At 39.9% G+C, this 14,470-nt stretch overlaps 1 protein-coding gene across 25 annotated transcripts in view; it reads left to right on the plus strand.

The window, feature by feature from the left end:
* Positions 1–12,390, plus strand: part of SLC8A1 (solute carrier family 8 member A1) — a 375,587-nt gene extending 363,197 nt beyond the window's left edge. For all 25 annotated transcript variants that reach the window (XM_072767223.1, XM_072767229.1, XM_072767224.1 and 22 more), the window contains one exon: positions 8,932–12,390. In XM_072767223.1, the coding sequence (XP_072623324.1) occupies positions 8,932–9,308 (377 nt within the window). In that variant the 3' untranslated portion in view covers positions 9,309–12,390. The remainder of the gene's footprint in view (positions 1–8,931) is intronic.
* Positions 12,391–14,470: the final 2,080 nt, after the last annotated feature.

Consider the following 14,470-nt stretch of genomic DNA (forward strand, 5'->3'; position numbering starts at 1 on the left):
CCCATGCTCTCGTGCTTAAGGTCAAAATCCCATGAGTGGCTCAGTCCTTTGAGCATCTGACTCTTGGTTTTGGCTCAGGTCACAATCTTAAGGTCAGAGCTTGCTCTGTGCTCAGCATGGAGTCTGCTTGAGATTCTCTCTCTCCTTCTACCCCTCCTTGTGCTCATGCTCTCTCTCTTTAAAAAATAAATCTAAAACAAAACAAACAAAAAACCCATCATAGATCTGTGGTTGAGAACCTAGCTAGGATCACTTTCATTTGGTCTGAATCCTAGTTACACTTCTTACTGGCTATATAACTTTGGACAAATCCCTTCTACTCAGGGATTCAGTTTTTTCATCTACCAAATGAAGATAATAAAGGTTCCTACTTCATATGGTTGTTTTGTAGATAAAATGAGAAGCTATATATAGAGCCTCACCTAGGAACCTCATAAATGTTATCTACTATTGCCCTTATCACCACCATTATTGCTGGACATCAAACACAGACACACATTCTCCCAAAATTCTACATAATTTCTATGAAACTTAAATCACCTAGCTGAAGGAAGTCATAATGAAAGATTTTAATATCATTAACATTTCCTTGGTTATCATCAGAACAAAGAATTCTGAAATATAATGGTATTTGCTGTGTACCTACTATATGTCAGACACCATGCTAAGCTGTTTGTAATATTTTTGATTATCTTTATGGCTATATAAATGGGGACTCTAATTTTCCCTATTTTACAGATATCAGAGGCTTGAAGAGAGGTTATCCCAAGGCCACACTGCCAGTGTATGGCAAATGGGACTAGGACCAAGTCTTATTCTTTAGCTTACTTACTAAAGGCTCCTTTAGTACTATAAACTAAAGGTTCCTTAATGCTTACTGCTGTAACTAGAGAGATTATGCAGTCCACAGTAATCAGGATTGGCGTTCTTCCGTAATGACAGTGGTTAACCACAGAGTAACATGAAACCAGGTGACCAAATGAACTACTTACAGTGACTTCAGCTTAATAAGTATCTCAATGCCAAGCAGAACCATTGATTCACATGAACTCACTGGGAACCGTGCAACATTATGGTCATCACCAAGCTAGCCTGTTCACCACTTGACCAAGAGACAGGAGATTTCTCTCAAGACAGACAGCCCTGTACCCTTTAGTTTATCAGGCACACGTTGGAAATTCCACCACTATAATCTGCATAAACCTTTTTATTGGGGGACGTAAACAAGCAGGACTCCCAAAGTGAAAGTACCAAACCTGCTTACCATGTAGAATCTAGTCCACTCCTGAACCATGTTAATATAAGCCTCAAGGGACAACCAGGTCAGAATACCACTTCTTTGCTTCATACCCAGCTAGTTGGCTTAGGGCTTTTTTCAGGGTCAAGAGTGGGAGTGGGGAGAGTGATGGAGTGAATAGAATAAGCCCCATTCCAGAAAAACCACTAAGAGTTCTTCAAGAGGCTCAAATGTCTTTATTGACCTCAAAGATTTAGAACCAGGGATTTTAGAAAATTTTGGCAAACTTCATGAAGCTAGAGGTTTGAACAAAGAAGAGGAACCTTGGATCCTCTCTTGGATGTTCATGATCATCAAACTGAAAAAGTGTCCCATTATGGATGTATTTAAAAGTGGAGTATTATCATTTTCTTTTGAAAACATGGATCAAATTGCATTTTGGAATACAAATCAAATGGCACTGTTGGTTTGTGTTCTCTTCTCTGCTTTATGTTCCCAGGAAAATAAACCTCTATTATTTTTCTCTTTTAATTAGAATTCATCTCTTTCTTTGAATTTAAAATCTACCAGGATTTCAAATACATAACAGGGAAGTAAAGTCCCGGGGTACCCTTGCAAAGTACAAACATGCAAGTTAACATATCAAAACAAAAATAGTTATTTAACAACAAAAAAATTGTGTCAGAGCTCTTCCATATGTTCTCCAGGTTAATGTGCAAGACATGCCATTGTCCTTCCACAGACAAAGAGACAAAGGCTCCAAATGGTTAGTGTATCTCAATCTAGTTGGGGGAGCTTTAAAAAAATACTGGTGTCCAGGGGCACCTGAGTGGCTCAGTTGTTCAGCGTCTGACTCTTGATTCCGGCTCAGGTCATGGTCTCAGGGTTGTGGGATTAAGCCCCATGTGGGGCTCTGCAGTGGGCTTGGAGCCTGCTTAGGATTCTCTTTCCCCCTCAGCAACCCCCACACCCTCTAAAATAAATAAATAAATACATTTTTTTAAAAAAAAATTACCGGTGTCCAGACCAATTAAGCAGAAACTCGAGTAGGGCTAGAAAGCTGGTATTTTTCAGAGGTTGCCCTGGTGCTTCTGATTTGCAGTTGGGGATAAAATGCCTAGAAGCAGGTGTTCTGATCTGCCAACGCGAGTCCTCTGGAGCTTTTTACTTACCTCTGTTTTCTTCTCTTCTAAAAATAGGTCATGTCACCATCTCCATCTCTTTTCTTCTCTTTTTCAGGAGCAGCTTTTATGGGCAGAAATCTCATTTAAGTGTTTTTCCCCTTTTTCTGTTTTTACAACTCCTGACTGGCCATTAATCAATCAAACATCAGCAATTCCTTGATCTCTTGACCTTTGCCTGGAAGTCAAATAAGGATTCTTTTGAGATGAACCAGTGGAATGCATGAGGCAGTGTGGTTTTTGTATTTACTTGGGTAAATGTCACAACTAAAGACAAAACCTTGTTCAAAGTCCTCAGTGACAGAATTAGTACATAAACTCTTTCCATTTGAATTCTGAAAGAGCAAGAGAAAAACGTGCATAGAGGAAAGTGAGAGAGGAATATGAGCATTATTTCAGCAGAGATGCCTGCCTTAAAAACCAGAACATCCAATGTCATTTTATGACTTAGGTTATGTGGAATTTTCAAAATAAAAAAAAAGTCTTTGATTTTTAAGAATAATTTTATGCTTTATCACATTTTTAAACGCATGGGATCATTAAGTCAGGCTTTAAAGGATGTTCCAACTCCCTAAAAGTTGAGAATTAACACATTAAGTCAGAATTCCTTACCATTTATTCATTCTCTTGGGATCTGGTGCTGTTGTTTTATAAAAAGAGCTAATAATACTGAACCCTCATTAGTTGCCAGACCCTAATCTGAGTGCGATTCATCTTAACACATTTCTGTCAAGACTTCATTTTCTTCAAAAATGAAGTAGGTAAGCTGCTTACCTGGCAAGTGACAGAGCCAGAATTCAACTAAAGTACATTTCCCTCCTCCTTTGGCCTTTCATAGCATCTATGCTGGATTAAGGTTTAAAGATAATAAGAGCATTATGGCGCCTGAGTGGCTCAGTCAGCTGAGTGTCCAACTCTTGGTTTCAGCTCAGATCATCATCTCATGGGTCCTGGCATTGAGCCCACGGGCTCTGCACTCAGCAGGGAGTCTGCTTGAAGATTCTCTCCCTCTGCCCCTCTCCCCACTTACTCATTCTCTCGCGCTCCCTAAAATAAACAAATCTTTAAAAAAAATAGTAATGTCTTGAGAGTGGGTGAACATTAGAGTTAAGCAGCCCCAGTCCCTCCACCACACCCACCCAAATGGTTCTGTGAATAAAATAACCCCTCTATCTGAGGGCATCACTGTTTCTAAGAGAAATTAGCTGCTTCCCCCAAACTGAAACTTCTAGCTCTTTCAGCAAGGCCACCCACACTGTGGGCATTTGGAGCAATAGCCATTTCCATGGCTTAGAGCCATAGTTCTTAAACATTGGTGTAAGGAAGAATAACCTGAGGCACTTGTTAAAATGCATATTCCTGTGTCCTTACATCAGAGAGTCTGATTAGGTGGGTTGAGGGTGGAGCTCCAGATCTTTTAACCTGGCTCTCCCAGTATTTCTCATGCCAGGGGTATGCAAACTTGACATTACACAGTTTGCAACAGTTGTCAATGCCACCATTTATACCACGGCTTTACTCATATAAATGGATGACTGGTCAAAGTAACTTCGAGTAAATAATTTTGTAAACATTTATCTATTTGGAGAGGTAAGTGACTGTGCAGTATGGTTTAATTTCATAAATACTGTCACAATTTGATCAATGGCAGTATCTTCAGCTCTAGAGATCTTCCTGGGATCTTTGAATATTTCATTTAGGCCATTCTTTAAAAATGAGAAGATATTAACATTAATCAGTTTTAATGAAGAAGGGTGCCTATGTTCAAACTCCTACAAAAAAAAAGAGAAACACTAAAATCATACATGAGAATTTAGTATTTTGATGTATTCTGTGTACCACCCAAACAATAAACTTAGGGACAGTCATGGAGATATTCTAGTCTAAATCCTTTATTTTAGATGAAGAAACTAGAACCTAAAAAAAGTGATGTCCTGCCCAAGACCACATAGATAGAAGAGATAAAATGGTCTCCTTAATGAAGCTTCTCTCACTACTGCATCATGAAGCTCTGTACCCCTGGTCCATCTCTTATATTGTCATTAATTCACAGGTGCTGGGGAAGCAAGCATGCCTCATAAGCAGGCTTGATTCCAATGAAAATCACTGTCAGTGTCAGTTCCTGGGCACAAACTGCTCCAGGGTTGAACAGCTGGCCCTCAAAATATGATAAGAGTCAAGAATAAATCATCTAGGATGAAACCCTTGCTCTAGATAATAAACCCTATGTGTGACCTATAGAAACATAATATATATCCTTTTTACAGAAGAGACATTTTTAAAAATTTTTATTTATTCATGAGAGACACAGAGAGAGAGAGATAAAAGAGAGAGAGAGAGAGGCAGAGACACAGGCAGACTCCATGCAGGGAGCCTGACGTGGGACTCGATCCTGGGTCCCAGGATCAGGCCCTGGGCTGAAGGTGGCGCTAAGCTGCTGAGCCATCCAGGCTGCCCTGCAGAAGAGAATTTTATTCTGCATGTAGCTATAAAGTTTGAAAAATTCAGGTAAAAATAATTTCTGGAGGAAAGGGGAGTGTACTGACCTATTATGCACACTGACCAGATGACTTGGCCAAGGTTTCACACAGTGAACTCAAGATAGGTCTGCAGAGGACACTTATGTCCTGACTCAGTGACATATGGTTTAGTTCTAGCCACACTGTCTCCCAACTGAATCTTTCCTGTTACTGATTTATAGTCAGGAAGCAGAAAGTCAGGTACCAGGAAGCAGAACCAAAAGTCTAAGACTATGTGACTAATTCAAAATTTATTAGAATTCAAGATGAGAGTTAAAAGCAAAAAACCCTACTGGAAATCTGACCTAAGATGTATATGTAGGAATATATATATATATCTATATATAGATATAGATAGATATAGATATATATAGATAGATAGATATAGATAGATAGATATAGATATAGATATAGATATAGATATAGATATAGATATAGATATAGATATAGATATATCAACGTCTTATTTGTGCCAATCACATGGGAAATCTGACTTGTATATGTTAGTTTAATGAGCCAAGTTCTGAATATGATTACAACCCCTCTGAGACCACAGCAGTAGTTATTTCTTGGATTTTCCTTTGGGGAGTGGTATATGAGTGGCTTTTGCCTTGTTCAACTGTAAACAGGTTATGGGCTCAGTGTTCAGCGTGAGGCTTGGCAGCTCCTAACCTATGGTGTGTGATGTGTCGCTCTTTGCACTAGGCAGCAAAGCAGTGATAGAAGGTAATTTGGGGAGATGCCATCATACTTTATTTGGAAAACAGAGCTGTCTCTGCTGGAGCTAAGGTTAATGATTTGGATTTGCATATACCTATAATTTTTATATAGCTTTCAAATTAAACCAGACAAAAGGCCTGATGTGTAACCCAGGTAAATAAAACCTATCAGACTCAAAAAAGCCCCAAGCAGGTTTCATTTATGTGACAAGCTAGTTACTTTGGCTACTAATTTTGCAGGGAATCCAGAGAGAGGCATTTGAAAACAGGAGCCTGTTATTACAAGGATTCCCATTCAATATGCACAATAGGCTATTGAAAAACAAGAAAGGGAGACACCCCTGCAGACCCAGGTGTGCCCTGCATTTCAGGCAGAAGGACTGGTTTGGGTGTTCAGGGTCCTTGGTCCCAGGAATCTTTGATTTATGCCTCATTTCCTTCAGGCACAACAGCAGAAACCTCCAGAAAGTCTTAGAGGTTGAGTGGAGGGGGGGCACCCAGGAAGTCCAGTGTGCCATGTACCACATGCCAGGGGAGATAAGCAGGTGTGGACCAGCGCCAGGTCACCTGCCCCAGCAGCGTGGGGAGGAAATGTCCCCACCTGGACGGCCCAGCCTAACACGGCCATCTGTTCACCGCCAGCTGGTGCCAGCAGCCATGTCAGCACAGAATAGCCTCTCAGGTGTTCCTCAGCAGCAGCTGAACTATAAACTGCAAACTCCTGCCTTCCACCTTTTTCCTTTACTTTCCTTGCTCAGCTAGCTGTCTGTCCTTGATTGAAAAAGAAAAGCAAAACGACTCCACTTTTTTTTCCCTGAGGCTGTTGCTGCTGCTCCTAATAACTCTTACCAATGAAGTGCAAGAGACCATTAAGATTTGTCCTGCTTGGCTTTTACTCACTAGCTTCCACGATAGTCCTCAATGCCATGTGTGATCTGAATGCACAAAGCAGCGTGCATCCAGGAGGGTAGGTGGGCAAACTGCCTACCCCTTCTGCAGTCTTTGCTCTGAAACAGGAAAGAGCATTCTGCAAGAACCTGTTTCGGAGTTTCCGAGTGGAAGGAACAGGACAATCTGAAGTGAGGAAAGGAAGACTTTAATCTTTCCTGGGAGTGGCCGGGTGGTGTGGGCTGAGAATGGGCTCTGACATTGAATCAGTTTGTTTTAAAAATCCGTGTTCTAGCGACCTGTCCAAGAGGCATTCCCAAATCATAGAAGAGGAACAGCCACATCTTTAAAGCTGATAAGAGGGTTGAATGAGAACACATGTGTAATGTGTGTCGGACAGTGCCTGGTACAGAGAGTGTTTGCCTTAGTTTAATTATAGAACAGTAAGTAAAAACTGCTTTCCACCACAGAGGTCAGGGTTAATGAGATGAGGTCCTCCCTGTTGACTGACTTCCTTTTAAAAAGAAAGGGATATTGCTTCTTCAGTATCCTCTGAGCAGCCTAAATAACCGACTTGCCAGAGTGAAGCTCAAAGACCTACAGGTTGATGTAAGCTTACAAGCTCTATGTATCATCCCCATTGGGGATTTATGGGAAGATGATGGTGGCCACAGAATAGCCACAGAGGGGAGAAAGTAGTCCAGATATCCCCCAAGCCCACGCATACTCAGAGCATCCCAGGAACCTCCAGGGGACCAGAGCAGATGACACAACACCCCGCCATAGTGTCATATCAGCCATTACTGGCTCTGCAAATGTGAGCTCAATCTGACAGTTACTCAGGTCTTCTATAAATCTTCTGTGTAAGGTATACTGCCAAGGTAGCCAAAAGGACTTTAATATTATTAATGAGACAGTTATACAGAAAAGATACTATCTTGCAAGTTCTATCCAGATGCTTAATAAAGGGAGTTATTTTGGATCCTGCCTCAACTTTTCGTAAACTGATCTAGTCTGCTTTACACGGTCTTTGCAAAACCACAGAAAGAGCTACTCTTCCTTTGTACCAAGAAGGATAAGCATTTTACACATAGTATTTCAGGCTAACAGCTCCCTGAAGTGGATGTCACTATCCCCATTTCACAGATTAAAAAATTGAGGCTCAGAGAAATCAAGTAATCTGCCTGGGGTCACACATTCAATTGTGAAGGCAGGATTTGAAATTTTCTAGCTCAAACCTGCTCGAAATCCCTATGCTCCACGCATCAAAAATATGTCACTTTTTGTCCTATTCCTTGTATGGACCATGATTTTCCTGCCTTCAGAAAAAGATGCACTCAGGATTATTGGTGAACAAAGCTTTGAGGATGGCCATCAGTACACATGGCATAGTGAGAGGTAAGATGGCACCGTGGAAAAGCATTTATAGTGAAGGCAGGAGGCCCAAGTGCCAGCCCTAAAATGGCTTCTTCCTTCTTGTATGATGTTGCATCCATTACTTATTGTCCTTGAGCCCAGTGTTCTCACCTATAAAGCATCCTTGGCACATAAAATTGTTGTCACAATTAATGCCATAGCACAGGTGAGTCAGCTTTCCTGTCCCTAAGACTCTAGGCAAATGCCACCTATTACTATGGTTCCATTAGTTTCAGTTCCACAAATGATTTGCTCCTGAATCTTTGAAAAGATTTCCTGATGCCTCACTTTTCTTATATATATAAACTAGAACTAATGATACCGAACCTTTTAGTAATATTCTCCAGCAGCCATTCACAAACTTTGGCAAACTGCCATCCTTTGGGAGGTTGTTAAAATGGATTCCTGGGCCCTGGTGATTCTGATCTAGACCAACCAGGTGGAGCCTTGTACTAATTCACGCTTATGTAGGACCCCACATGATTCTGATGGGCCATGATCACTCTGAAAAAGGCTACCCTGCAAGATCAATATTACAAAGAACTGTGGTACCTGTGGATAAAGAACTTGGCCAAGATGATCTGGTCAGCAACGCAGGCAACACCAAACCTTTGGCTGACAGTTACTCAGGTCTTCTATAAATCTTCTGTGTAAGGTATACTGCCAAGGTAGCCAAAAGGACTTTAATATTATTAATAAGACAGTTATACAGAAAAGATACTATCTTGCAAGTTCTATCCAGATGCTTAATAAAGGGAGTTATTTTGGATCCTGCCTCAACTTTTTGTAATCTGTCTTGATCCTGTAGCTCTGGCCACAGGACTGGGACTCCAGAAAACAGCAAAACCCTCTCCTGGTACTGGGCTTCCATTGGGGGATTTGATCCTAGAGAGCACAGCTGAAGCTTCCAGCACTCCGCAGACCTCTTTAAAATATTGAGTGTCACTGCCTTTTTCTTTTTTCCTCTGCAGACACATTTGCAAGCAAAGTGGCAGCCACCCAGGATCAGTATGCAGACGCGTCCATAGGTAACGTCACTGGCAGCAACGCGGTGAACGTCTTTCTGGGAATCGGCGTGGCCTGGTCCATCGCTGCCATCTACCATGCAGCCAATGGGGAACAGTTCAAAGTGTCCCCTGGCACGCTAGCTTTCTCTGTCACTCTCTTCACCATTTTTGCTTTCATCAATGTGGGGGTGCTGCTGTATCGGCGGAGGCCAGAAATCGGAGGTGAGCTGGGTGGGCCCCGGACTGCCAAGCTCCTCACATCCTGCCTCTTCGTGCTCCTATGGCTCTTGTACATTTTCTTCTCCTCCCTGGAGGCCTACTGCCACATAAAAGGCTTCTAAAGGAACAATCAGATATAGTAAATTTATATATATATACGTATATATATACATAAAATATTATGTATAATGAACAGAGGAAACTGACATTTGTCATGTTCACTTACCTGCTGATGGAATCCAGCTTCAAGAGCATACTCTGTACTAGGGCTGAAGTGAGAAACCATCACCTCCCATTCCCAGGGGCGTCATCACATTGAACAAGGCATGGAGGCAGGGGCATCTTTGCAGCTCAGCCTAGAAGGACTGTGTTCTCTCCAGGTTCATAAATCGTTCAAAATTTTTATTTGCTTTCTGTTTCTGCTCGTTTTTGGTGGGGGCTGGGAGGTGGCTGATGTTTGACTTTTATTTTGTATTGTTTTGTTGGGAGAGTCAAAGTTTTTGTTTCTCTTGTGGGAGGTGATGACCAATCTAAGTGCAAATGGGCTTTTGGCAAAAATTTAAATCATTACAATTACTCTCTCCAAAAACTTTAAAAATTATTTTGGATTAAGAAAGGATATGGGCATGGAAGAAGAAGTATGTCTTCACTACATCACTAAATTTCATGCTTATCTCTGGAACATGAGAAGAGGTAAAGCTGCCTCCAAGAAGAAGCATGGGAGCTCGAATGCAGCCAGGAAAAGTGGTAGTTCTAGATACAGTCTGATATTTAAAGATACAATGCCTGGCACTCTTGTTCAACAGGTACAGAAATAATGTGCCTAGATTCCCAAGAACATGCAAAAGCATTTATTTCTTATCTCTTTAGCTCTGGACTGTGATTAGCAAGGCCCTTATTCTGGTTTTCCAACCTGACTAAACCCCCAGGCCCTCATCCTAACCCTCCTCCTCCTACCCACCACCTCTAATGCAAACAGGAATAATCCCATTCAAAAAGCACATCACCCTCTTCCATTTGCTTCGATATGTCCCAGTTCCATGTTTGCTGTTGCCTGGGATCATTCGTCGGTTTTATTTTCAAAAGCATTCATGGCTTGCACAATCCTGTTCCAGTCATGACTGAACATTTGCTCCTTCTTCATGTGCCTGTTTGGGAATGTTGTTGTGATACCTGTTACACAGTGCATGGATGAAAAACAAAATAAGCGTATCTGTATATAGTAGAGTATAGCGTATACTGTTCTCCCATTCAGCAATGTTGACTGGACATTGAAGACATAAGTGAGTTTCCTTTTCACCTGAGTTGTAACTTTTGTGTTGTTATTGAGTTTGATTTTACTAGGGATAAGAGGAGAAAATGGCTTACTGTTCATGGACCTGCACATTCATTTCTAAGAAGCAATAACAGTTCACTGGGAAATTAAAGCTATTGAGAGGACAGGAGGCAAACTACCAAGTATCTTCATGGAAAATTAGCCATGTGGAATACACCAGAGGCCTCTAAACAGTCACCTGTTGATGATTCTGGAAGGCCAAGGAGAAAGGTGTAGAGCAGTGGCTGGATTCGATGTTCCCCAGGCTTTGAGAGCCTCCATTTCCATGACACCCCTAACCCCAAAGTATTTATTTCACTTCTGCTCTGTCTGGCACAGATGGTAGATAGTGGTTTGTTCATTTTATTTTTTTATGTAAAAGGCTATTTTGAGCCCTGTTTATTTCACCACCCAGACTCCTCTGATTGTATCTGTAGTAGGAAAGGAGCCAGGGAGACCAATGGGCCTTTACTAGTGCATCTTCTGTACTTATGACTAAGGAGGAAGCAATTAGATGAGATTAGTGTCTCCCAGGAGGATTGCACTGGGAGGTTTTTAACCCTGGAAAAGGAATGGCTCTTTCTATTTCAAAATACCAAAGAGCATGGATAAACCTAACATTCCAAAGTAGTGAGTCCAGTAATGAGGAAAAATGGAATGACGTTGGTCCTGTCTCAGAGACTTCTCTATCTATAAAGAATCCCAGGCCAGAGACACCACTGGCCCTCTGTATTGATTCAAAGATACTTAAGAGATAAAAGCTGTTCAGTTATTTCCTCTTATTTTACTCAGTAATCATAATCATTCATCATTTAATAAACATTTGGTGACTGAATGAATAATTAAATGCTGGTTATTCCTCAATATGCCAGGTACTGTGCTACTCTTGGGACCTAAACCATGAACAAGACAGCCCAGATCCCTACCCTCAGCGGGCTCACAGCTAATGTGATTGCTATTTCCATGGGTAAAAGTTAGCACAGCCAAATGGAAACACTTTTATCTTGAAGGGAAAAACAGGATAAAACTTTTGACATAAACACATTGAAATTGTTACCAATGGAGTTGTCCAAATATCTAAGATTTTAACTCAGAGATAAAGCACAGGTTAAGGGAAGCATCCTATGTATCCTTAGCTGTTCTTATATATCCGTACACACACCCCGCCCCCAATCGTAAGCCAAGAAAGGCAATATGTTGGTGATCCAGATAACTGAAATGCTCCAATTAACCCCATTTTTATCTTTGTTGGATAGCAGTACTTTTCTATGCCCCACACCTCTATAGTTTCCTCATATCTCCAGGAGACTCACCCCAGCAGGCCATGGCCCAACATTTGATGGTCTAAGTCTTTTGGGGGCACATGCTAACCCATTTTTTTTTTAAGATTTACTAAATGGAAATCTAGCCTAGAAACACCAAGTAAATATTGTCAAAGGATGTGAGTTGTCTAAAAATTAGATTTTGCACTCAATTTTAGCCATATTTGGAACATCAATAATCCCATAGCAAATTTTCACAGAGGACTTTCAGAAATTCCTGCCATTGAATTTTAATTTCAAAGCTTTTTGGTTTGTTTGCTTTTCTCAAGTTTCATGTTATAGGGAAAATATGATTCTGATTGTTCAGAGTTGTTAATAATTGTAGTTGTGTAAAATTATTTCATTTTGTTTATTTTGTGTGTATTGTGCACAGCTTTAGGGGGGAAGTGCACTAATTGTGCTGTTCCTTATAAATGGTACACATTATTGACACAGACAAATAAAGTTTCTAATTGTTTCTGATTTAATCACTAGTGATACAGCATAATCTGTATGGAATGTTTCCTCTCATTGTCATCTACTTCATTTTTGTTTTGATGTTTTGAAGAAATAAAGACCAAAAAGGTATTATTGTGCAATTGGTATCTCATCCAAAAGAAAGAAAATAGATACCCAATATTCAAACTCATGCAAATGTCAACTCTTCGGTCATACAAGGTTTCCTTTTTAATGTTCCCAAGAGAGCACAGTGTCAGAATATGTGTCTATCCAATGGTATAGAGATAAATGTTGGATGTTTCTCCATTTCACTAATTGTTTTTTTTTTTTACATCTTTTAGTACCACTTTATCTACATCCTTTCTGCATCCAAGAACATGACCTATAAACAGCTCCACATCAAACCACTTTTTAGCAGAATATTATAGCAAATAAATCAATCCCAATAAAACTGATCAGAAGTAACAGTTGTTTCCCAAGTGATACTTAGTTGCTTAGTATCATATACTATATTCCTCTTAATCCTAATAGAATTTGCTTGCATTAATTTCTAACTACATGTTATTGATTTTACGTATCACATAACCAACAGTACAAGAAGAGGTGACACTAGAAATCAGCATTTGTGAAAAAAAATGTGACCTCTAGTTTGTATGCTTATTTGCAAGTCTACGTTAATATCAGTGGATTCAGTTCTTGGAATCTGTCCACTGTGCACATGTAAATGGAATTTTACTCATCTGATCATCTTTAAAATTTCCTTTGAATTCATTATATCCATATATGATCATGTGTGGCACACTTTCACATGTGAAGGAAATAAAGTATAATTTAAATATTTTCTTGGATCAACAATTAATGTCTCCTAGTTACCAATCTTTGGTTTAACACAAAATAAGCAGCCAACATTTATTTCTTTAAATACCAAAGACAGTAATTCAATGGCCAGAGTAGTCTTGACTATCTTAACTACCTTTCAATAAAATGTCATGGTTCAATGATTCTCAACCTCTTATAAGCTAATTTTAATTCAAAGATGATGATTCAAGCCTGCCACCAGTGAAGATTTCAGAGAGCTTTGTTTTCTCTACAGCATAAGCACAGTTTTTCTTGTTGCTTTTCAAAGAAAAAAAATTATAAAATGTGCTCCTTTAAACCCCCTATAGGTATTCTGATAGATGAATCTCATTCACAGTGAGAATCCCCAACACAGCATCTTTCCCCCAGTAGTCTCATGGTTAATAGAAGCACATTACCTTTTCCATACAGGGTTAGATTCATTGATTCCACAGCCCAGGATCCCTGGTCCTAATCTTTCAAAATAGATTGGTTTGTTCTACACATAACTGCAATTAGAAATGTAATACATTTCTTCCAGTAGACAGTGACAAAACTTCACCTTCTTAAGAATGTAAATCAGCCCCTTTAAGACTTCTTTTAAAAAATGTCTCCTGGTTCAACATGTAGAGTGTCTTTTTTGATTCTAGTTTTCTGTCTCCTATCTTGGGCAGTTGAATTCAGAGCAAGTCTTGAGTACAGTTTCATAACTTCAAAAACACTTGGCCATTTCATGATTGACAATGCACAACCTTAATTCTCACCCAAATCTACAAGTGGCATTCACAACTTTTGTTATAGTAATCACTTCGCTTGGCAAAAGCATTGTAGCTGTTGGTAAAATTGAACATAATATTTAATTGATAAACAAATGAGTGTATTATGTAGAAGAGATTTACACAATCATATTTTTCTTACAGAGAAAGAAAGATGCTATTATGAATACATCTATTGGCTTTCATTCAGATCTACCTACAGATTTTTGTTAATGGACTGCATTTCTGCTCTTCTTTTTAATATTAGCTTTCTATCATTTCTAGAAATGTAGTCTTCTACCCAACACAATGTGTTGGGTAGCTCAGATGGTGTTCTACTTTCAAGGACATAGGAAGGGGAAACTATTGCAATAGTTAGATAGTTGATTTTTGGAACTTAATCAGGCCATAGTTAATCATCTCTCAAGGTAGAGAATGTCCTAGAGAAGAGAACAACCACTGAGAGTTAGGTCTCCCAAGGGACAGAGTGCTTCAGCTTTCCAGCCCACAAGAATTGGTGAGTAGCTTTCTGTGACTTTTCCCCCTGCCTGCCAAGATGTCCAAAAAGATGTTCTAAGAGGCTCTACCAATTTTCAGTTTTGTCAAAGTTCCTCTGA

This window comes from Vulpes vulpes, chromosome 8 (assembly GCF_048418805.1).
Source record: "Vulpes vulpes isolate BD-2025 chromosome 8, VulVul3, whole genome shotgun sequence".
In the NCBI taxonomy this organism is placed as follows: domain Eukaryota; kingdom Metazoa; phylum Chordata; class Mammalia; order Carnivora; family Canidae; genus Vulpes; species Vulpes vulpes.